Source organism: Parasteatoda tepidariorum, chromosome 2 (assembly GCF_982258835.1).
Source record: "Parasteatoda tepidariorum strain Cologne lab strain chromosome 2, Ptep-v5.0, whole genome shotgun sequence".
Taxonomy (NCBI): domain Eukaryota; kingdom Metazoa; phylum Arthropoda; class Arachnida; order Araneae; family Theridiidae; genus Parasteatoda; species Parasteatoda tepidariorum.
Window position 1 is genome coordinate 22,248,666 of NC_141756.1, and position 26,078 is coordinate 22,274,743.

At 25.1% G+C, this 26,078-nt stretch overlaps 1 protein-coding gene across 2 annotated transcripts in view; it reads right to left on the bottom strand.

Annotated features, from left to right (window-relative positions):
* Positions 1 to 522: 522 nt before the first annotated feature.
* The window catches only part of LOC107439423 (S-adenosyl-L-methionine-dependent tRNA 4-demethylwyosine synthase TYW1), a 36,741-nt gene continuing 11,185 nt past the window's right edge, over positions 523 to 26,078 (bottom strand). For both annotated transcript variants that reach the window (XM_043045222.3, XM_043045223.3), the window contains exons 7-14: positions 25,186 to 25,271; positions 25,018 to 25,104; positions 22,060 to 22,298; positions 20,309 to 20,418; positions 19,132 to 19,445; positions 17,639 to 17,749; positions 17,394 to 17,561; positions 523 to 992 (exon numbers count right to left, since the gene is read on the bottom strand). In XM_043045222.3, the coding sequence (XP_042901156.2) occupies positions 774 to 992; positions 17,394 to 17,561; positions 17,639 to 17,749; positions 19,132 to 19,445; positions 20,309 to 20,418; positions 22,060 to 22,298; positions 25,018 to 25,104; positions 25,186 to 25,271 (1,334 nt within the window). In that variant the 3' untranslated portion in view covers positions 523 to 773. The remainder of the gene's footprint in view (positions 993 to 17,393; positions 17,562 to 17,638; positions 17,750 to 19,131; positions 19,446 to 20,308; positions 20,419 to 22,059; positions 22,299 to 25,017; positions 25,105 to 25,185; positions 25,272 to 26,078) is intronic.

Sequence of the window (26,078 nt, forward strand, 5' to 3'; positions counted from 1 at the left end):
TTTCAAATGCATTGTCATCGTTTATTTTTATCACATTTAAAAATTAAATATAAATATTTATTAATTATATTTAATTTTTAAATAATTGTATTATATTGATATTTTTGAATATATATATATATATATTTGTTTGGGCTATAGTTATACATTAAAAAGCAGTATTTTTGCTTATAATGGTTTGAGCTGATGACAAGATTATGTACTGTCACTTTTTTTATATAATAGTTTCTTTTTTTTCTCCTTCTTATATATATATATATATATATATATTTGTATGTGTTTGCATATACATATATAAATTGGGTGTCAGATATCCTCAAAACTTAATAAGGGTTCATAATTTCAAAATTAAACCCATATTAAAAGCTAAATGTAAAATATTTGCACAATCAAAGCATTCCAAAAATTGTTTCCCATTTTCTTTAAAATTCAAATATTAAATTATTTTCCCATACATTTGGTGACAGCCTACAAATTTCTTTCTTATGGATGTAAACAGCATTAAATAAGACAGGTACCAAATTATATGGTTTATTTTATTTCTCAAAATTATAACTTATTTTGAAAGTAATTAAAATTTCTTGGCATCAAGAAGTAGCCAATCATTACAAAGTACAAACAAAAATCTTCTTCAAGGTGTGAATAAAAAGATAGCGAAATGTAGCAGAAAATGGCTATTAAGTATCACTTAAAGTTTTTTAATGAGTTTACAATGCATAACATTACATTGATGAGATGTTCATGAAGTTGATGATTCAGTGAAAAAATAAATATCAGCAACCAGATATATCTTTTTTGCTTTTTCTGTGAAAACGAATTTCTTTAGGATCAAATCCTCTTTCCTTTGCACCAATAATGGCCCATTCAGGAGTCGGATACACATAGTCTAAGCTCGAAAATGCTTTAGTCTTCCCAGAGTCATTGTAATTTTTTATGAGTTCATGAAATTTATCATAGTCAATCCATGTATTCCACCTTCCATTAATCAGAAACTATGTAAAAAAAAAGGCAACATTTAATTACATATTCATTATACATTAATTTTAAAATTGAGAGGCTTGTCGTAAAAAAAAAGTGCAGTGACCAACGGAAGGGGACAATAGTCCCAGGCTACGATGAACAGCTAGAATGCTCTAAAAATTTAAACCGGTTACAACATAACGAGCAGTATTTGATTAGAGAATTTTTTATTTTGTAAATACTTGGCTTAGGGAAAATATTTTATGTTGTACAAAATTATATTTAAATATTGAAGGTATAGGTAAATAAGATTTAAATATTTCATTGTAATTCATTTAGGAGAATTTTAAAGGAAAGAATAAATTTTCACAATTTAATTATTTTCACAAACGTTTACATTGAAATGAATTTAAAATATCATTTTGAACTTTTATGATAACACATGTTTTTTTTCTTTTAATTATATATTTTTTTTGCACTCTCCAGTAACTATATTATTAGTTATTAATTAAGGAGCTTGGCATATACAAAGGGTGGCTAACCTGCGGCTCTTTGAAGGATTATTTGTGGCTCTCGATAAATGTACCCGAGTTCCTTTTTCATTTTTGTGCTATTATATTTTAAAAATTTTAATTACTGACAACAGATATTATTGGCAAACACTGAATTTACAATTGCAGGGGAAAGATAAAATAATATCTGACGTCTCACAGTGTATATTTAATTTTCAAACTAAATTACAATTTTTTCAAAAGGACTTTAAAAATAAAACATTTTGTAATTTTCCTTGAATTAAAATAAAATTGTTCCAATATTAAACAAGGAAAACTCAACGAGTATATTAAAAAGCTAGTAGGAATATTGACGGAATTCCAAAATAGATTTCAAGACTTGAAATAATTTAAATGGTCTCTTTATTTTTTTCTGAATCGATTTGAAATTAACATAAATTCAAGGTGAATTTTCCATTTCAAATATAAATGAGCCAAAAAGCATCTGGAAAATTATAATTAATAGAGATGCAAGAAGTCTGTGAAATCTAAACACCGATCAGTATTAACTAACCAGCATCTTAAAGAATTACTGAGAAGAACTGTCACAAATTATTTACCAAATTTTAAAGTATTATCGGGAAAGTAAAATAAATGTGTTCAATTTTTAAATTCAATACACATATATTGTACTTTTATTTATATGTTTTCAATAAATCTAATTTCGGCCAAAACTTTTAGTACCTTTTTCGCATACCTTTTACATAACTATTTAATCACGGCTCGCGAAAAATTTAAAAAATGGCTTGACTATCAAGGAACTTGGCCACCCCTAGCATATACAATCCCACACTTCAACAAAAAAATGGACAAGATTTAATTTTCGAAAATTTCCCTTTATTGCATTTTTGACGATGAATATTAAAGCATTATGATTAATACAAGAACTAGACACAAATGTAATATTAGCACTCAGTTCTTATTCACAGTTTTTTAAATCAAGAATTCATGCTTTTCAATTATTTAATATGAATGTTCAAACAATTTATAGAATTATGAAGTAAAATAAGCTAATAAAATTATTGCAAAAACCGCAGTGTTTTCGAGATAACTCATATACATACAATGCTATTTATAATTCTAAAGAAAAAGCAAGTTTTTTCCTCCAGAAATTAAAATTCTACGCAATTTATTCATTCAAGAAATTGTGAACAACTTGATAAAAAATGAAATATTAAAATAATGACTCAAAAAAATAATGCTTTAAAATACAATAGCAAATCAAAAATAATCAAAACAAATTTACATACACACATGCATAAAAGATTATATGAAATATCAGACATGATTTCCTTACATGTATTCAATTGGAGGGGAAAAGTAATCAGAATAATAATATCAACAAAAGATGTCGGTGAAGGAATAAAATCTTTAAAATTAAAAAGAAGAGGAAAGTATGGTTTAATATTAATGCAAATCAGATTTAATTTATCTACAATTCTTATTCAGAGAAAAGACAAGAAAATTTTCTCTTTTGTTTTAAGAAATCAAATTACTCCTATTTGGCATAACAGCCAGAAAGAAATAAGTCAAAAAAATAACTGTAAAGACCAGGAACAACAGAAAATGATCAGACATGATTTCTTTACATATTCTATTCAATTGGAGGGGAAAAGGCATCACAATAATAATATCAATAAGAGAAAATGTCAATAAAGAAAAAAATCTTCATAATCAAAACTTTCATTCAAAGAAAAGAGATGAAAAATAAAAAAACAATTTTCTTCTGAAGTTCAATTGTGATTATTCCTATGAAAAACCAGAAAGAAATTAAAAGCAAAACTAATAAAATTACTGAATTATACTAGAAAATTTAGTTTAAAATTGAACTTTGATAAATATCAGACATGATTTCTTTACATAATGTATTCAATTGGAGGGGAAAAGTCATCACATTAATAATATCTGTATACAAATGAAAATTCAACGCAAATAAATATTTCAAAATCAAACAAAAAAGGAAAAGAAAGCATAGTTAAATGAATAAGAATCAGCTTTAATTCATCTACAATTTTCATTCAGAGAAAAGACATGAAAAATATACATCATTTCCTTTTTTGAAGATCAATTGTGCCTTATTTGCAGGAAAACCCAGGAAGAAATTAAATGAAGAGATAATAAAGTTACTGAATTATACCAGAAAATAAATCAAATATTGAATTTTGATGAATATCAGACTTGATTTCCTTACATAATTTATTCAATTGGAGGGGAAAAATCATCACAATAATAATAATCAACAAAAGAAAATGTCAATAAAGGAATAAAATCTTTGAAATTAAAACGAAAAAAAAAAGTTTAAAAAAAAGAAGAAAATTATGGTTGAATACTAATGCAAATCAGATTTAAAATTTCTACAATTCTTATTAAGAGAAAAGACATGAAATATTTACATCATTAAGTTTTTAAAAAAATCAAATTACTTCTATTTGGGGTAACACCCACGAAAAAATAGCTAGAAAAAATAATTACAGAAAAGACCAAGAACAATAGAAAAGAAATTTGAGATTGAATTTTGATTAATATCAGACAAGATTTCCTTACATAATGTAGTCAATTAGAGGGGAAAAGTCACCACAATAATATAAACAAAGGAATAAAATCTTTAAAATTTAAAAAAAAAAAAAAGTTTGGTTGAATATTAATGCACATCAGATTTAATATATCTACAATTCTTATTCAGAGAAAAGACATGAAATCTATACATCATTTTTTTACGAAAAAAAAAAAAAAAAAAAAAAAAACTAAAATCAATTAAACGAAAGAAAAAAAATTCAAATCACTTCTATCTGGGGTAACAGCCAGGAAGAAATAGTTAGAAAAAATAATAACTGAAAAGACCAAGAACAATAGATAAGAAGATTAAAATTGAATTTTGATGAATATCAGACATGATTTCTTTACATAATGTATTCAATTGGAGGGGAAAAGTCATCACATTAATAATATCTATATACAATTGAAAATGTTAACTCTAAGTGAATAAATATTTTCAAATAAAAAAAAAAATGGAAAAGAAAGCAAAGTTAAATGAATTAGAATCAGATTTAATTTATCTACAATTTTCATTCAGAGAAAAGACATGAAAAATATACATCATTTTCAAATTTGAAGTTCAATTGTGATGATTCCAATGAAAAACTAGAAAAAAAAAAATTTACTGAAGAACAATAGAAAACAAATTTAAGATTGAATTTTGATGAATATCAGACCTGATTTCCTTACATAATTTATTCAATTGGAGGGGAAAAGTCATCACAATAATATCAACAAAAGAAATTGTCAATGAAAGAATAAAATCTTCGTAATCAAAACTTTCATTCAGAGAAAAGAGATTAAAAATAAAAAAACAATTTTCTTCTGAAGTTCAATTGTGATTATTCCTATGAAAAACCAGAAAGAAATTAAAAGCAAAACTAATAAAATTACTGAATTATACTAGAAAATTTAGTTTAAAATTGAACTTTGATAAATATCAGACATGATTTCTTTACATAATGTATTCAATTGGAGGGGAAAAGTCATCACATTAATAATATCTGTATACAAATGAAAATGTTAATTCAACGCAAATAAATATTTCAAAATCAAAAAAAAAGGAAGCATAGTTAAATGAATAAGAATCAGATTTAATTTATCTACAATTCTCATTCAGAGAAAAGACATGAAAAATATACATCATTTTCTTTTCTGAAGTTCAATTGTGCCTTATATGCTTCAGGAAGAAATGAAATGTAGAGAAAATAAAATTTCTGAATTATACCAGAAAATAAATTAAATATTGAATTTTGATGAATATCAGACATGATTTCCTTACATAATTTATTCAATTGGAGGGGAAAAGTCATCACAATAATAATATCTGTATACAAATGAAAATGTTAATTCAACGCAAATAAATTTTTCAAAATAAAAAAAAAGGAAGAATAGTTAAATGAATAAGAATCAGATTTAATTTATCTACAATTCTCATTCAGAGAAAAGACATGAAAAACATACATCATTTTTCTTTCTGAAGTTCAATTGTGCCTTATTTGCTTCAGGAAGAAATGAAATGTAGCGAAAATGAAATTTTCGAATTATACCAGAAAATAAATTAAATATTGAATTTTGATGAATATCAGACATGATTTCCTTACATAATTTATTCAATTGGAGGGGAAAAGTCATCACAATAATAATATCTGTATACAAATGAAAATCCAATGCAAATAAATATTTCAAAATCAAACAAAAAAGGAAAAGAAAGCATATTTAAATGAATAAGAATCAGCTTTAATTTATCTACAACTTTCATTCAGAGAAAAGACATGAAAAATATACATCATTTCCTTTTTTGAAGATCATTTGTGCCTTATTTGCAAGAAAATCGAGGAAGAAATTAAATGTAGAGAAAATAAAGTTACTGAATTATACCAGAAAATAAATTAAATATTGAATTTTGATGAATATCAGACATGATTTCCTTACATAATTTATTCAATTGGAGGGGAAAAGTCATCACAATAATAATATCAACAAAAGAAAATTTCATTGAAGGAATAAAATCTTTGAAATTATAACAAAAAAGAAGATGGAAAGTATGGTTGAATATTAATGCAAATCAGATTTAAATTTTCTACATTTCTTATTCAGAGAAAAGACATGAAATATATACATCATTTTTTTACGAAAAAAAAAAAATCAAATTGCTCCTATTTGGTATAACAGGCAGGAAGATATAGTTAGAAAAAATTACAGAAAAGAACAAGAACAATACAAAAGGAATTTAAGATTGAATTTTGATTAATATCAGACGAGATTTCCTTACATAATGTATTCAATTGGAGGGGAAAAGTCATCACATTAATAATATCTATATACAATTGAAAATGTTAACTCTAAGTGAATAAATATTTTCAAATAAAAAAAAAAATGGAAAAGAAAGCAAAGTTAAATGAATTAGAATCAGATTTAATTTATCTACAATTTTCATTCAGAGAAAAGACATGAAAAATATACATCATTTTCAAATTTGAAGTTCAATTGTGATGATTCCAATGAAAAACTAGAAAAAAAAAATTTACTGAAGAACAATAGAAAAGAAATTTAAGATTGAATTTTGATGAATATCAGACCTGATTTCCTTACATAATTTATTCAATTGGAGGGGAAAAGTCATCACAATAATATCAACAAAAGAAATTGTCAATGAAAGAATAAAATCTTCGTAATCAAAACTTTCATTCAGAGAAAAGAGATTAAAAATAAAAAAACAATTTTCTTCTGAAGTTCAATTGTGATTATTCCTATGAAAAACCAGAAAGAAATTAAAAGCAAAACTAATAAAATTACTGAATTATACTAGAAAATTTAGTTTAAAATTGAACTTTGATAAATATCAGACATGATTTCTTTACATAATGTATTCAAATGGAGGGGAAAAGTCATCACATTAATAATATCTGTATACAAATGAAAATGTTAATTCAACGCAAATAAATATTTCAAAATCAAAAAAAAAGGAAGCATAGTTAAATGAATAAGAATCAGATTTAATTTATCTACAATTCTCATTCAGAGAAAAGACATGAAAAATATACATCATTTTCTTTTCTGAAGTTCAATTGTGCCTTATATGCTTCAGGAAGAAATGAAATGTAGAGAAAATAAAATTTCTGAATTATACCAGAAAATAAATTAAATATTGAATTTTGATGAATATCAGACATGATTTCCTTACATAATTTATTCAATTGGAGGGGAAAAGTCATCACAATAATAATATCTGTATACAAATGAAAATGTTAATTCAACGCAAATAAATTTTTCAAAATAAAAAAAAAGGAAGAATAGTTAAATGAATAAGAATCAGATTTAATTTATCTACAATTCTCATTCAGAGAAAAGACATGAAAAACATACATCATTTTTCTTTCTGAAGTTCAATTGTGCCTTATTTGCTTCAGGAAGAAATGAAATGTAGCGAAAATGAAATTTTCGAATTATACCAGAAAATAAATTAAATATTGAATTTTGATGAATATCAGACATGATTTCCTTACATAATTTATTCAATTGGAGGGGAAAAGTCATCACAATAATAATATCTGTATACAAATGAAAATCCAATGCAAATAAATATTTCAAAATCAAACAAAAAAGGAAAAGAAAGCATATTTAAATGAATAAGAATCAGCTTTAATTTATCTACAACTTTCATTCAGAGAAAAGACATGAAAAATATACATCATTTCCTTTTTTGAAGATCATTTGTGCCTTATTTGCAAGAAAATCGAGGAAGAAATTAAATGTAGAGAAAATAAAGTTACTGAATTATACCAGAAAATAAATTAAATATTGAATTTTGATGAATATCAGACATGATTTCCTTACATAATTTATTCAATTGGAGGGGAAAAGTCATCACAATAATAATATCAACAAAAGAAAATTTCATTGAAGGAATAAAATCTTTGAAATTATAACAAAAAAGAAGATGGAAAGTATGGTTGAATATTAATGCAAATCAGATTTAAATTTTCTACATTTCTTATTCAGAGAAAAGACATGAAATATATACATCATTTTTTTACGAAAAAAAAAAATCAAATTGCTCCTATTTGGTATAACAGGCAGGAAGATATAGTTAGAAAAAATTACAGAAAAGAACAAGAACAATACAAAAGGAATTTAAGATTGAATTTTGATTAATATCAGACGAGATTTCCTTACATAATGTATTCAATTGGAGGGGAAAAGTCATCACAATAATAATATCAACAAAATAATAAAGTCTTCGAAATTAAAAACCAGAAAGAAGTTAAATGTAACAAAAAGAAATTAAAAAAATTACTGAATTATACTAGAAAATAAATTTAAAATTGAATTTTGATTAATATCAGACGAGATTTCCTTACATAATTTATTCAATTGGAGGGGAAAAGTCATCACAATAATAATATCAACAAAAGAAAATGTCAATGAAAGAATAAAAAAACAATTTTCTTCTGAAGTTCAATTGTGATTATTCCTATGAAAAACCAGAAAGAAATTAAAAGCAAAACTAATAAAATTACTGAATTATACTAGAAAATTTAGTTTAAAATTGAACTTTGATAAATATCAGACATGATTTCTTTACATAATGTATTCAATTGGAGGGGAAAAGTCATCACATTAATAATATCTGTATACAAATGAAAATGTTAATTCAACGCAAATAAATATTTCAAAATAAAAAAAAAGGAAGCATAGTTAAATGAATAAGAATCAGATTTAATTTATCTACAATTCTCATTCAGAGAAAAGACATGAAAAATATACATCATTTTCTTTTCTGAAGTTCAATTGTGCCTTATATGCTTCAGGAAGAAATGAAATGTAGAGAAAATAAAATTTCTGAATTATACCAGAAAATAAATTAAATATTGAATTTTGATGAATATCAGACATGATTTCCTTACATAATTTATTCAATTGGAGGGGAAAAGTCATCACAATAATAATATCAACAAAAGAAAATTCCAATGAAGGAATAAAATCTTTGAAATTATGACGAAAAAAAAGATGAAAAGTATGGTTGAATATTAATGCAAATCAGATTTAAATTTTCTACATTTCTTATTCAGAGAAAAGACATGAAATATATACATCATTTTTTTTACGAAAAAAAAAATAATCAAATTGCTCCTATTTGGTATAACAGGCAGGAAGATATAGTTAGAAAAAATTACAGAAAAGAACAAGAACAATAGAAAAGGAATTTAGGATTGAATTTTGATTAATATCAGACAAGATTTCCTTACATAATGTATTCAATTGGAGGGGAAAAGTCATCACATTAATAATATCTGTACACAAATGAAAATGTTAATTCAAAGCAAATAAATATTTCAAAATGAAAAAAAAAAAAAAAGGAAGCATAGTTAAATGTATAAGAATCAGATTTAATTTATCCACAATTCGCATTCAGAGAAAAGACATGAAAAATATACATCATTTTCTTTTTTCAAGCTCAATTGTGCCTTACTTGCTTCAGGAAGAAATGAAATGTAGAGAAAATAAAGTTACTGAATTATACCAGAAAATAAATTAAATATTGAATTTTGATGAATATCAGACATGATTTTCTTACATAATTTATTCAATTGGAGGGGAAAAGTCATCACAATAATAATATCTGTATACAAATGAAAATGTTAATTCAACACAAATAAATTTTTCAAAAAAAAAAAAAAAAAAAAAAAAAGGAAGAATAGTTAAATGAATAAGAATCAGATTTAATTTATCTACAATTCTCATTCAGAGAAAAGACATGAAAAATATACATCATTTCCTTTTTTGAAATATTAAAAAAGAAGCCAGAAAGATTTAAGTCAAAAAAATAACTGTAAAGACCAGGAACAACAGAAAATGATCAGACATGATTTCTTTACATATTCTATTCAATTGGAGGGGAAAAGGCATCACAATAATAATATCAATAAGAGAAAATGTCAATAAAGAAAAAAATCTTCATAATCAAAACTTTCATTCAAAGAAAAGAGATGAAAAATAAAAAAACAATTTTCTTCTGAAGTTCAATTGTGATTATTCCTATGAAAAACCAGAAAGAAATTAAAAGCAAAACTAATAAAATTACTGAATTATACTAGAAAATTTAGTTTAAAATTGAACTTTGATAAATATCAGACATGATTTCTTTACATAATGTATTCAATTGGAGGGGAAAAGTCATCACATTAATAATATCTGTATACAAATGAAAATTCAACGCAAATAAATATTTCAAAATCAAACAAAAAAGGAAAAGAAAGCATAGTTAAATGAATAAGAATCAGCTTTAATTTATCTACAATTTTCATTCAGAGAAAAGACATGAAAAATATACATCATTTCCTTTTTTGAAGATCAATTGTGCCTTATTTGCAGGAAAACCCAGGAAGAAATTAAATGAAGAGATAATAAAGTTACTGAATTATACCAGAAAATAAATCAAATATTGAATTTTGATGAATATCAGACTTTATTTCCTTACATAATTTATTCAATTGGAGGGGAAAAATCATCACAATAATAATAATCAACAAAAGAAAATGTCAATAAAGGAATAAAATCTTTGAAATTAAAACGAAAAAAAAAAGTTTAAAAAAAAGAAGAAAATTATGGTTGAATACTAATGCAAATCAGATTTAAAATTTCTACAATTCTTATTAAGAGAAAAGACATGAAATATTTACATCATTAAGTTTTTAAAAAAATCAAATTACTTCTATTTGGGGTAACACCCACGAAAAAATAGCTAGAAAAAATAATTACAGAAAAGACCAAGAACAATAGAAAAGAAATTTGAGATTGAATTTTGATTAATATCAGACAAGATTTCCTTACATAATGTAGTCAATTAGAGGGGAAAAGTCACCACAATAATATAAACAAAGGAATAAAATCTTTAAAATTTAAAAAAAAAAAAAAAAAGTTTGGTTGAATATTAATGCACATCAGATTTAATATATCTACAATTCTTATTCAGAGAAAAGACATGAAATCTATACATCATTTTTTACGAAAAAAAAAAAAAAAAAAAAAAAAAAAAAGAAAAAAAAAAAAAACTAAAATCAATTAAACGAAAGAAAAAAAATTCAAATCACTTCTATCTGGGGTAACAGCCAGGAAGAAATAGTTAGAAAAAATAATAACTGAAAAGACCAAGAACAATAGATAAGAAGATTAAAATTGAATTTTGATGAATATCAGACATGATTTCTTTACATAATGTATTCAATTGGAGGGGAAAAGTCATCACATTAATAATATCTATATACAATTGAAAATGTTAACTCTAAGTGAATAAATATTTTCAAATAAAAAAAAAAATGGAAAAGAAAGCAAAGTTAAATGAATTAGAATCAGATTTAATTTATCTACAATTTTCATTCAGAGAAAAGACATGAAAAATATACATCATTTTCAAATTTGAAGTTCAATTGTGATGATTCTAATGAAAAACCAGAAAAAAAAAATTTACTGAAGAACAATAGAAAAGAAATTTAAGATTGAATTTTGATGAATATCAGACCTGATTTCCTTACATAATTTATTCAATTGGAGGGGAAAAGTCATCACAATAATAATATCTGTATACAAATGAAAATTCAATGCAAATAAATAATTCAAAATCAAACAAAAAAGGAAAAGAAAGCATAGTTAAATGAATAAGAATCAGCTTTAATTTATCTACAACTTTCATTCAGAGAAAAGACATGAAAAATATACATCATTTCCTTTTTTGAAGATCATTTGTGCCTTATTTGCAAGAAAATCGAGGAAGAAATTAAAAGTAGAGAAAATAAAGTTACTGAATTATACCAGAAAATAAATTAAATATTGAATTTTGATGAATATCAGACATGATTTCCTTACATAATTTATTCAATTGGAGGGGAAAAGTCATCACAATAATAATATCAACAAAAGAAAATTTCATTGAAGGAATAAAATCTTTGAAATTATAACAAAAAAGAAGATGGAAAGTATGGTTGAACATTAATGCAAATCAGATTTACATTTTCTACATTTCTTATTCAGAGAAAAGACATGAAATATATACATCATTTTTTTACGAAAAAAAAAATCAAATTGCTCCTATTTGGTATAACAGGCAGGAAGATATAGTTAGAAAAAATTACAGAAAAGAACAAGAACAATACAAAAGGAATTTAAGATTGAATTTTGATTAATATCAGACGAGATTTCCTTACATAATGTATTCAATTGGAGGGGAAAAGTCATCACAATAATAATATCAACAAAATAATAAAGTCTTCGAAATTAAAAACCAGAAAGAAGTTAAATGTAACAAAAAGAAATTAAAAAAATTACTGAATTATACTAGAAAATAAATTTAAAATTGAATTTTGATTAATATCAGACAAGATTTCCTTACATAATTTATTCAATTGGAGGGGAAAAGTCATCACAATAATAATATCAACAAAAGAAAATGTCAATGAAAGAATAAAATCTTCGTAATCAAAACTTTCATTCAGAGAAAAGAGATTAAAAATAAAAAAACAATTTTCTTCTGAAGTTCAATTATGATTATTCCTATGAAAAACCAGAAAGAAATTAAAAGCAAAACTAATAAAATTACTGAATTATACTAGAAAATTTAGTTTAAAATTGAACTTGGATAAATATCAGACATGATTTCTTTACATAATGTATTCAATTGGAGGGGAAAAGTCATCACAATAATAATATCAACAAAATAATAAAGTCTTCGAAATTAAAAACCAGAAAGAAGTTAAATGTAACAAAAAGAAATTAAAAAAATTACTGAATTATACTAGAAAATAAATTTAAAATTGAATTTTGATTAATATCAGACAAGATTTCCTTACATAATTTATTCAATTGGAGGGGAAAAGTCATCACAATAATAATATCAACAAAAGAAAATGTCAATGAAAGAATAAAATCTTCGTAATCAAAACTTTATTCAGAGAAAAGAGATGAAAAAAAAAAAATTTCTTCTGAAGTTCAATTGTGATTATTCCTATGAAACATCAGAAAGAAATAAAAAGCAAAACTAATAAAATTACTGAATTATACTAACAATTTAGTTTAAAATTGAACTTTAATGAATATCAGACATGATTTCTTTACATAATGTATTCAATTGGAGGGGAAAAGTCATCACAATAATAATATCAACAAAATAATAAAGTCTTCGAAATTAAAAACCAGAAAGAAGTTAAATGTAACAAAAAGAAATTAAAAAAATTACTGAATTATACTAGAAAATAAATTTAAAATTGAATTTTGATTAATATCAGACAAGATTTCCTTACATAATTTATTCAATTGGAGGGGAAAAGTCATCACAATAATAATATCAACAAAAGAAAATGTCAATGAAAGAATAAAATCTTCGTAATTAAAACTTTATTCAGAGAAAAGAGATGAAAAAAAAAAATTTCTTCTGAAGTTCAATTGTGATTATTCCTATGAAACATCAGAAAGAAATAAAAAGCAAAACTAATAAAATTACTGAATTATACTAACAATTTAGTTTAAAATTGAACTTTAATGAATATCAGACATGATTTCTTTACATAATGTATTCAATTGGAGGGGAAAAGTCATCACAATAATAATATCAACAAAATAATAAAGTCTTCGAAATTAAAAACCAGAAAGAAGTTAAATGTAACAAAAAGAAATTAAAAAAATTACTGAATTATACTAGAAAATAAATTTAAAATTGAATTTTGATTAATATCAGACAAGATTTCCTTACATAATTTATTCAATTGGAGGGGAAAAGTCATCACAATAATAATATCAACAAAAGAAAATGTCAATGAAAGAATAAAATCTTCGTAATCAAAACTTTATTCAGAGAAAAGAGATGAAAAATAAAAAAAAAATTTCTTCTGAAGTTCAATTGTGATTATTCCTATGAAACATCAGAAAGAAATAAAAAGCAAAACTAATAAAATTACTGAATTATACTAACAATTTAGTTTAAAATTGAACTTTAATGAATATCAGACATGATTTCTTTACATAATGTATTCAATTGGAGGGGAAAAGTCATCACATTAATAATATCTGTATACAAATGAAAATGTTAATTCAACACAAATAAATTTAAAAAAAAAAAAAAAAAAAAAAAAAAAAAAAAAAAAAAAAAGGAAGCATAGTTAAATGAATGAGAATCAGATTTAATTTATTTACAATTCTCATTCAGAGAAAAGACATGAAAAAGATACATCATTTTTTTTCTTCTGAAGTTCAATTGTGCCTTATTTGCTTCAGGAAGAAATGAAATGTAGCGAAAATAAAATTTCTGAATTATACCAGAAAATAAATTAAATATTGAATTTTGATGAATATCAGACATGATTTCCTTACATAATTTATTCAATTGGAGGGATAAAAGTCATCACAATAACAATAATCAATAAAAGAAAATGTCAATAAAGTAATAAAATCTCTGAAATTAAAACGAAAAAAAGAAGTTTAAAAAAAAAGAAGAAAATTATGGTTGAATACTAATGCAAATCAGATTTAAAGTTTCTACAATTCTTATTAAGAGAACAGACATGAAATATATACATCATTAAGCTTTTAAAAAAAATCAAATTACTTCTAATTGGGGTAACAGCCAGGAAAAAATAGCTAGAAAAAATAATTACAGATAAGACCAAGAAGAATAGAAAAGAAATTTAAGATTGAATTTTGATTGATATCAGACAAGATTTCCTTACATAATGTACTCAATTGGAGGGGAAAAGTCATCACAATAATATAAACAAAGGAATAAAATCTTTAAAATTAAAAAAAAAAAGTTTGGTTGAATATTAATGCAAATCAGATTTAATATATCTACAATTCTTATTCGGAGAAAAGACATGAAATATATACATAAATTTTTTTACGAAAAAAAAAAAATCAAATTACTTCTATCTGGGGTAACAGCCAGGAAGAAATAGTTAGAAAAAATAATAACTGAAAAGACCAAGAACAATAGATAAGAAAATTAAAATTGAATTTTGATGAATATCAGACATGATTTCTTTACATAATGTATTCAATTGGAGGGGAAAAGTCATCACATTAATAATATATATATACAATTGAAAATGTTAACCCAAAGCTAATAAATATTTTCAAATCAAACAGAAACGGAAAAGAAAGCATAGTTAAATGTATTAGAATCAGATTTAATTTATCTACAATTTTCATTCAGAGAAAAGACATGAAAAATATACATCATTCCCTAATTTGAAGTTCAATTGTGATTATTCCTATGAAAAACAAAAAAAAACAAAAAAAAAAAAAATTACTGAAGAACAAACAATAGAAAAGAAATTTAAGATTGAATTTTGATGAATATCAGACATGATTTCCTTACATAATTTATTCAATTGGAGGGGAAAGTCATCACAATAATAATATCAACAAAAGAAAATGTCAATGAAAAAATAAAATCTTCGCAATCTAAACTTTCATTCAGAAAAAAAAAGAGATGAAAAATAAAAAAACAATTTTCTTTAAGTTCAATTGTGATTATTCCTATGAAAAACCAGAAAGAAATTAAAAGCAAAACTAATAAAATTACTGAATTATACTAGAAAATTTAGTTTAAAATTGAACTTTGATGGATATCAGACATCATTTCTTTACATAATGTATTCAATTGGAGGGGAAAAGTGAACACAATAATAATATCTGTATAAAAATGAAAATAAAATTCAATGCAAATAAATATTTTGAAATCAAACAAAAAAGGAAAAGAAAGCATAGTTAAATGAATAAGAATCAGATTTAATTTATCTACAATTTTTATTCAGAGAAAAGACTTGAAGACATTAAAATTGATATTGTAAACAGCTTTATTAAAATTGGTGTCTTTGATAAAAGAAAAGCTTTTAAATTTAAAGTAATTTTTTTCTGCAACTTTAATACTAATTTGTGTAATAAAATATTTAAAAATTTAGTTTTTTCACAATTGGTTAGAATCAAAAGTATTTGCAATAATGTTGAAAGTTTTCAGGAAGCTGTGAATAGTTTTTTAAATAATTTAAGTAATAATGATTTTCCTTTTAATTTTTATAATGTTAATTTTTTAATTAAAAAAATGATTGAAGAATTCTAGGATTTTTTCTTTTTTTCTTTTAACAGGGCACAATTCAAGTCTTAACTGAGCAGCCCCAGTTAAGCATTCTTTTAATTTATTAAGTATTTCTTTCTCTTGACATTTTTTTCTTCATTTGCGCATTGTAATAGAGGGCATTGTTTTCTTTAGGTTTTAGTTTCTTCTTTTCATTCGGCTTGCTTGAGAAATTGATGTCTGATCTGTGAATATGTGAGTTTTTATTTTTCTGATGATTTTGCTTGAGTTTCTTTTCTTAATTTGTTATTTATATTGCATGTTTTTTTCCCTGGACCTATGCAAAACCTTCCTATGCAAAACCATCGGGGTACTGAGGGAGTTAATTTAAGCATTTGCTTCTCCCTCAATTAGAAATGGTTTTGTTTTTATGGCTTCGGTGGTCATATTTTCATTTTTATTTCCTTCATTTTCTTTTTCTTTATTGCTACTTTTTTCTGAAATTTCTGCTGCTTTTTAGCGCATTTTTTTCAAAGAAGTTTTTTCTACTTAGAATTAAAAATATTTGTGTTTTCCTTTAGTATTGAAAAATATACATAATTTTCTTTTTTGAAGTTCAATTGTGCCTAATTTGCAGGAAAAGTCAGGAATGTAGATGAAATGTAGAGAAAATAAAATTACTAGAAAATAAATTGAATATTGAAGAATATGAGACATGATTTTAAAAAAATTAAATGCGAAAAGAAAATCACTGAATTATATTAGAAAATAAATTTAAAATTGAATTTTGATGAATAGCAGACATGTTTTCTTCACATAATGTATTCAAGTGGAGGGGAAAAGTCAGAAATTTAATAATATCTACATGAGAAAATAATAATCAATGTTCTAATTTTTTTTAAATCAAACTAAAAGGGAAAGTCTAATTGAGTTTTAATGTAAATCACATTAGATTTTTCTACAATTTCCCTTCAGAGAAAAGACATGAAAAAAATTTATCCTTTATTTTTTAAAATCGACTTGTTAATTATTTGGTCGAAACTGATGAAAAAACAATATATATATATATCATTTCCTTTATAAAATACAATGACCTTCTTTTAATGCAATTTTAATAAGAGCAACCGTAGGAGCTTCTTTTTAATACTCAAAGCACGAAAATTTTTTGAAGCAAATGCAGTTTTTTCATTTTTAAACATATCTTTCCCCTTGTGTTTCGCAACATAATTTATTCCATTATTAGTCCTATTTAAATATATTAATCAAATTGCTAAACTTACTTTTTTATGAGCAAGCAGAATGCAGTTAGAGTGTTCATGTTCAGATGCCAATTCATAATCAGCTAAATAATCTGCTAGTTTCATACCAAATGAATATACCTCTTCATGCCATGGGATATTTTCCATTGTCAGAGAACTAGCATTAGATGTTCCACAATAGGTGACTCCCTGCAAAAAGTTAATGTTAATATGATTTGAATAATCATAAATAGTGTATAAGAAATTAAACAATTTCTTTTTTATACCTTTATCTCAATAAAATCTGGTCGCCCTATTTCTACTAAGTTTGCATAACCTTCCATTTCATCAGTGTTCCATGCCTTAACTAATGTTAATCTGTAAACAGTTCGTTGACCCTAGAAACATTTAATAAAATAATTAAAATATGTTATCTATAGAAAGACGATATTTTTTTTAATAACAAATTAGTAATACCTCTATTTTTTCTACAAAAATAAGTAATATAATGAAATAGTTTTTGTTTTGTTGCACTAGAGCTACACTGGATTATTGGCAAATATCTCCTGTAATACTATGTATCATAAGTTATGGATAAATTAGCAATACTCTGTGAGGATGTTAATCTTCTGCAAGTTTAAAATATTCACAAAAATTACTATTTCATCATTTTTTCAGATAATTTCAGATTTTTTTTTTTTTTTTTTTAAATTTACTCGTTAAAAAATAATTTTTAAACCTCACACAAGAGCATGAAACATGAAAAGTGCTTTTTCAAAAACTTCTAACTAAACCTTGTATATTATTTTGCATCATCATTTCATTTCTGGGTTTTTTAAAAAAAATTTATTTTTAGTTGCTTTTTTCTAGGCTATCTTTCCAGCGCTTTAATTCTTTTAAACTGGGACGATATATTTGTTATCAATCATGACAAAGGCAGTTTTTATAAGTTTTTTTATCTTTGCTTAGAGCTTTTCTCGTAGAACTTTCTCATTTGTAGTTCTTGAGAACAGTTAATAAAGTTCCAAAATAATCAGGAAACAAGAGCATTCGTTAGTAAGTAAAGTGTTTTTTTTTTTAACTTTTGACGAAATAATATTTTTAATTTAATATTAAAGCTATAATACTAGTGTGTTAACTATGTATGATATATCTGTTAAATATAATTTGCGTAAAAAATGGCAGTAACAAATAAATGTAGTTTTTGTTTTGAAATACATTCCTCTATTCTACATTTCACTCCACCAAAATTAACAGTAATTTTTTTTGTGTGGATAATATTGGAAACATTTCTGAATATCCATTAGCATAAGGAGTGGGACTATGTCCCAAGTAGTGGTAGGGAAAGACTAAATCCACTACATTAGCTAGGTGGCACAATAGAATACAAGAATAGAGCCTCGAAGAAATTGAAAGGGTTTTAACCAACTGTTTAAAAAATCACTGATATACATCAGTTTCTTTGGATGCAGATTTTATTATATATATATGTGAAATGTTTATAGATTTAACTAGAATTTGTCTATCGTTTCATATTAAGTTACCTAATTTATTTATTTTAAAAATTCAGAACAAGGCTTTGCTTTACAAATAAAAAATTTTCTTTTTACTCTTAGACTTAGTCTATATATGAAAAAAAGAAATCAAAAAATTTATTAAGAAAAAAAAATTAATTTCCATGATATCGCAAATAAATAAATAATTCCTCATTTTAAACAGATAAGCTAAAATAATGAAGATTGGATTTCTGGTTAATTAGTTTGAGAAAGAATTTATATACTTTGCTTGATAATTCTTTTAAACTATCAATGAAACGTTGCCAAAAGTCTTTAAATAATGGGCGGTCTATTTTCTTTAGACTTTGTTCATTGCTAGCATCAACAGAGACATACAATTGGGTGACAGGCTCTAGATTCTTTATGGCCTCTGGGAATTGAGCGTTGGTGACTAGAAATGTCGAAATTGTCTTTTCATGCAGAAGATCAATAAGTTTATTGATTTCTGGATACATTATAGGTTCTCCAACTAATGATAAAGCACAATGTTTTGCTTGGAGTCCTTCAGCAAATTTGTCAGGTTGGACACCAGGTACACCTGCAAAGAAAAAAAGAAAGTCAAAACTAAACATTATGTTCTTAATTTACATAAGATACTGCACCAAGTAACAATGGACAAAAAGTGGTTTGTTGGATTATATGTTTCTTAAAGTAACTACTCATAAAAATATTATTTAATTGGTAAATTCTTTTAATCTTAGTTTTTTTACACTAAACAACAATGGACAGAAAGTGGTGAGTGTCATTATGTTTGGTAACAAAAGTACTTATATAAACATAATTTTAATTAATAAATTTTCTAAACTTAGCTATTTTGCATTGAGTAAAAATGCATAAAAAGTTGCTTGGGTGATCATATTTTCATAAAGAAACTACTTTGCTAATCTATGAAAATATTATAAAACAATATTTTACTATTTATATCTATCTATATAAAACCTAACTTTAAGAATTAATAAAATACTTACAAAAATATTTTCTTTGTTTAATTCAAATTATGGACAATGTAATTTGTAACAAATAAAAAGATCTTAAAAACATGGGTATCAATAGATGGAAAAGCTTAAGTCAACAAAAACTAACTGAGATGACTTGTCGAGGCATCTTTAAACTGTATTAAGCTTTTATCACGAGGAAGAAAAAGCTAAGCACAATAAATGTAGTTTAATTTTTACTTTTATACCATGCAAACTAATTCATTTTATATGATAAAATCCTTTTGATTCTACTATTATCCTTTCTCTACAGATGTTTCACTTAAAAGCTAGTATATATATTGACTGAAATTTCGTTTGTACTTTGATCACAGAAAGTTAATAAAAATGGCTTATTCCCATCTAACAGTCACATCCATATTAAATGTTCTTTTCAAAAGCCATAACAAGAAACAACCATATAAACCTTTGAATTCTTTAATCATACTGTAATGATTTTTAAGAGCTTGATCCACAATACTTTGAGCATCATCCATCTTCCATTTCCATTCAGTTCCAACAGGATTAGTGTGATGCCTGCAGAGTGACAAAAATATTCATGATAAATTCATAGAAGTGATTCATTAACATGTGACAAACACTGAAGAGCTTAATGAAAGGAAGTAACAAGCAACATTCTGAAAAAGCACAACAATCTTGGTTTAAAATGCTGCAAGAAGTAAGCAACTCACACTAGGTCATTAAACTGTCAAACTGTTTTAATGGGAAAATGTGCTTAGTAAGCAGCTCATTGCTTTTATGTTTTCTAAAGATGATTTAAAATTCATATTTATAATTTGTGTCCTTAGGCAGCATTGATCGAAGTACTTGGTTACCCTTCACACACATCATAAATCATCACCTCCAAAAATAATCAGAAAATATGCATATTTAAATACAAATAATCATGGAAAGCAACAAAAATACATACACCAGCAAAAAAAGTTGAGCTAAAAGCAGAAAGGAACATCACCTAAATGTAAGTAAACTTTACAAACTGCTGAATTCAATATTTTTTTCTGAAAAATTACTTACATAACTGATTATTTGTATTGGGCCACAACACCTAACGTTAACATCCGTTTTTCAGAGCTTTATCTTTTCCAATGACGACGCAATTTGGAAACCTGACATATGGGTACCGCCCCCTCTCAAAACTTCTTATACTGTTTCCTCAGCTACTCAATTAGTGAGGTGAGCAATGCATTAATCAACTGTGACACCGAAGCACTGTCTGTATTAGGTCAGTGCTCATTTAATACAAATAATTGAGGCCTTACTGTAAATATTTAATTTATATTATTTAACTAAATTAAATACATAACTCACTTAATTAAGTATTGCATTTTGCTAAATTTTTAAAAAAAAATTTAGTAATGCATACAGGGTTGCAAAAAACCCACCTACCCAGTAAAACCCGGGTGGGTTTTACTGGGTGAAACCCACTCTGAAAAATTCTTTTTAATCCTCTGTTATATTAAAAAGCTATTCTATTGAAATATATATGTAGTCTAGCCTAAAAAAAATTTACCTATGGTGAAAAAACTGTGTTGGAGACTGGAGAGTCACCTTGCTAGCTAGATTTGACTGTATGGCCATCATTGCCTTGGATTCGCTTTCTATGCGAATAAAAAATTTTAATCAAATATTTTTTTAAGATTAAAATATAAATAAAAAGTAATCATGTGTTAAAATAAGTTTCAAATGTGTGATGTATGTGAGTACATATAACATTTTGTATTGTGGTGTCAGAGGAAACTTTTTTCAGACTTTTGCACCAATTTATTTGTATTAATTACCTATATGCTAAGTCAATTTTTAAAATTAAACTTATTTATTAATATTAAAATAAGCCTTTTTAAAATAAGGTACTTATACTTGCCCTCTCTTTTGAAAAACGCCCATTAAAACATGAAAAACCCACCCGGGTTGGATTTTTCTAGAAAAAACCCGGATTTTTGGCAACCCTGAATACATATACCCCTTACTGTAAGATCTAACAATGCAGTCATCATCAAAGTAATTTTAATATTACAGAGTAAGTCATATATTATGAGATTATCTATGTTTAATCTTTTAATAAAACACCTAATATCTATTTAATAATAAGACTCTAACGCAGATAATAAAAAATAGGTAAATCACAGGAATAAATTTACATTATTTAATTAAACAAACCTCCAGCAAAAGACACATTTATTTGCACAAGCAAGACTTGGAGTGGCTTCCATACACCTGTGGCTCTCAATTCCGTAAAAAGTGTGCTTGTAACAACCCCCTCTCCCTCTCAACATTGATTTTGTCCATCGACACATTTTCACACCCGAGTGGCTACCTAGAAGCTTGTAACCTTGTTTAGTCAGGGATTTGCGGAGAAGAGGCGTGATCATTTCTTTCTCTTCCTCCACTTCAGAAGTCTGAAAAAATAAATAATTTTTATAAAATTACCCTTTCCTAAAAATTTTTTTAGCACTTTGCACAAGGTATTTGCTACATTTTAGATTTTCAAATTCATGACTAATTCCAAGAACTTTTCATGACTTAACGAAGTTACTATTTTCTCCGACAAAAACAGAATAATAAATTTAAAAAGGATTATAATAACATTCATTGAAAGGATAGGTATACCCAAAACTGTTATACTCAGCATCTTCATATTTATTGATTTTAAACTTAGAAAACAGAGTAAAGAAAGAGTTGAAGCTATAAAATAGATGAAAAAATAATAGCTGAGCAAATAATTTTTTTCTGCAGAATTATATTCTAAAGATACTTTTCTTGTTCATCAGAAAGGAAAGATATACTCCTGATTTTTCTGTCCTCATTTCAGAATAAAAAAAATTGGCCAATGACTGGCTTGCTTCAGCTAGAATTTTAAATAGATAAAATAAAAATAAATAATAATAATTCTGAAATCACAGAAGTTTAAAAGATACTTACTTCATTCTAGAAATGTTTTTTCTTTCATTTTTTGAAAGAACACCATAATTTTTAAAGAACATGATAAAACATTTTATGTTTCAATAAAATATGACTGTGAGTGGGGATTTTGTTACAAATTCAGATATTCCGAGCACCACCAACCTAAATCCATGACCTTCCATGATTTTTTTAAAAAAATAGTTAAAATCATGACATTTCATGACAAATTTTGTTCAATACTGAAATTCACGACTTTCCAGGTGTGCGGATACCCTGTTTATAAACATTAAGGATGTTTGATAGAAATACAAAAATTATGGAAAAAATAAGGAACGTTTTGAAGTATTTTATTCATAAAGAAAAATATACCAACTTTAAGGGGGAGGGAACAGAATAACTTAGCATTGTAATTTAATAAGTTATTTATTTAGGAGAAATTTTTACACCAACTTGTAGGTGCCAACTTACATGCTTGGGCATTAAATGTTTCTGAATGGTAACACATATGTTTTAACATAAAAATTGGTTTTTTATAGTTTTAAAATAAATGGTTTTACTTACTATGATAAACAAATAATCCACACATACATAAAATCTATTCGACATTTATGCTCTCAAACAGGGTTTTTGATCCTTCCCAACCCCCATTGATAAAAAAAAACAACCTGTTTTGGTTATTTTAGTTTTAAAAAAATTCGACTTTTTCTTATTTGATTCTAAATATATATAATACCACTTTCTAAAACCTAAGTGAAACGAAAAATAAAAAACTAACTCAATACAGATTGTTCATGGGCCTTTTTTTAAAAATGTTATCAGATATTTTGATATCTGCCATTTTCTAAGTTAAATTAGTTCTTTCTCTACACAGCTTTCAGAGCAAATCAAATAACCATGGTTATTAATAACAAATTGTCGTTCTGTAGTAAGTTGGCCCGCAAAGGCTAAATTTTATTTACTGACTTTATTAATTAAAATTTAACTATAACTTATAGTCTTAAAAGGTTAAAAAAAAATATTTCATGAATACCAATAACAATAGGAGCATATTTCATGGATCCCAATATGTATTTTATCTCTCATCATAGAAATTTTGTAATTGTTAATAACTGCAGGAAAAGATGGTAAGTCTATAATATTAAAGTTATTATTTTAATTAATTATTGAAATTATATTTTGCTTTGAAAGTTCTATTTAAACTAAAATTGTTCTCTTTCTTTAAAAATTTTTTTATTTTACAAAATGTTGTAAATATTTACGAAATGTTGTTGAACCAATAAAATTCACCTTAGTTTTCTTTTAAATCCTGCTCTCAAAATAGTTCAAAGAAAGTCTTTTCTACTTTAATTATTTTTTTAACACCAATTTATAGATAATTAGGATAGCAGCTATGCAAATTTTCCAAAATGGGAAACTATTGTGTTATTCATCATATATTACAAAGTTAATTTTAAGAGAGAATAATATTTAAATAAGAACAACAATTAATAAGTATTAATTTAACAATCCATAAGAATTAATTTAAATGCAGATGATTCAAACACAACACAAAAAGCTATTTTTTTATTCCCAGACCTAGAATAATTACACAGGGATAAAGACTACATGGTGAGAAGGGTTTACTACTAAACGTTACCTATCTCGCTGGTTCACTGGAATATTTTTGTGTTATTCTAACAAAACTCCTTTCAGGTTTTACTCATAACCCAACCAATTCAGAAATAGATATTTCCCTTATCTATAACTTCATTAACAGAATCTCCAACTATTACTTGAGGGATCATAGTTCCAAGCTGTTCTATGGCAGGCAGCATAGTTTTTATAGAATCTTAATGCATTATGGGATGTAAAATTTAAGTTTTTCACAATGGCATCACTGTGTATGAATAAGCACTATTTATAGGACTATTTCAGTAATACAAGACACATAGTGTTAATAAATATAGGATTTTGATCCTTGCCTTTTTTAAAACTTTGATGCAATATTTTTAGAAAAATTTACATTAATTAATATCATCCCTAAACTTGACTTACATTCTGAATTCCATGTCAAATCCTGTCATCTATAGCTCCCCCACACAATTCTTTATAAAAATTATTAGCCCCTTCAAATTGAATTTAAAAAAAAAAAACTTTTATTTTAAAAAGAGTGCTTTTTTTATGTCAACAAATAAATAATAATTAAGGATAAATTTTATCTGAGTGAAAAATTACCTTAGAGTTTGCATTTTTAAATGCTGTACCAAGTTCTTCCACATCCATTATAACTTCCTCATCTTCACTACCACTTTCAGAATCATTCTTTAAATAAAGTAACACCATTTTTAGTAAGAAAAACTCAACACAAATAAAAAATATAAAAAACTTTGAAAGTAAACTCACTTTGATAGGTGTTTCTATGTTAACATTCTGTGTTTCAAATAATCGTAGCAAATTACTTTTCCACATGGAGAAATTCTTATCTAAACCTAAGTTACAAAATAGATGGATTAAAAAATGAAGTTCATCAATTGCAAATCACATTTATTATGAGATAAGTCACTTTTTACTTTAAGAAACTATTTATTTTTTCATTAAGCAGGCAATTGCAAAAAGCTATATATCAGTCATTCTACGTGAGATCAAACACTTTTAAACCCACCTTCTTCAATATCAATGAAATGATATATCAATGAATTAAAATTATTTTCACAAAAAATGGTGAATTTGCCTACCGACATATAGTCACAAATATTTTTTTCTTCTCTATCTTTATAAAAAAAAGTGATAAAAAATTACGATCACTATTGCAAGTAGACTTGATACCCTAAATTACCTTTTGACGCTGCACCAAAACATTATATTGTAGCTGAAAAATCTAGAAAAATTATGACAGTTTTAACCTGACATCAAAAATAATTTTCTTTTCCTTTTTTGTACTACAACATATGAACGGCAACACACTTTTTACAACTATACCAATAGACATTTAAACTCATAAATGGTGATCGTGGAAAGGTGAATCAAAATTTAAACATTTTTAGCCACCTAGTATGATATTTTTACAAGCATTGGCTAAGATGTTAAATTATATGAATTGATAGCCTCAAAATTGATTATATTAAATAAAATATATAATTGAATTAAATCATATAAATAAAATTTCATAAAACAAAGTTAGCTTTTTCTTTTAAACCTGCCTGTGCTTATTTAAAAAAAAAAAAAAAAAAAAAAAAAAAACTTGGGCATAAAAAAAATTATTTTGTAAAAGTTGAAATTGCCTTGCGAAAGCAAAT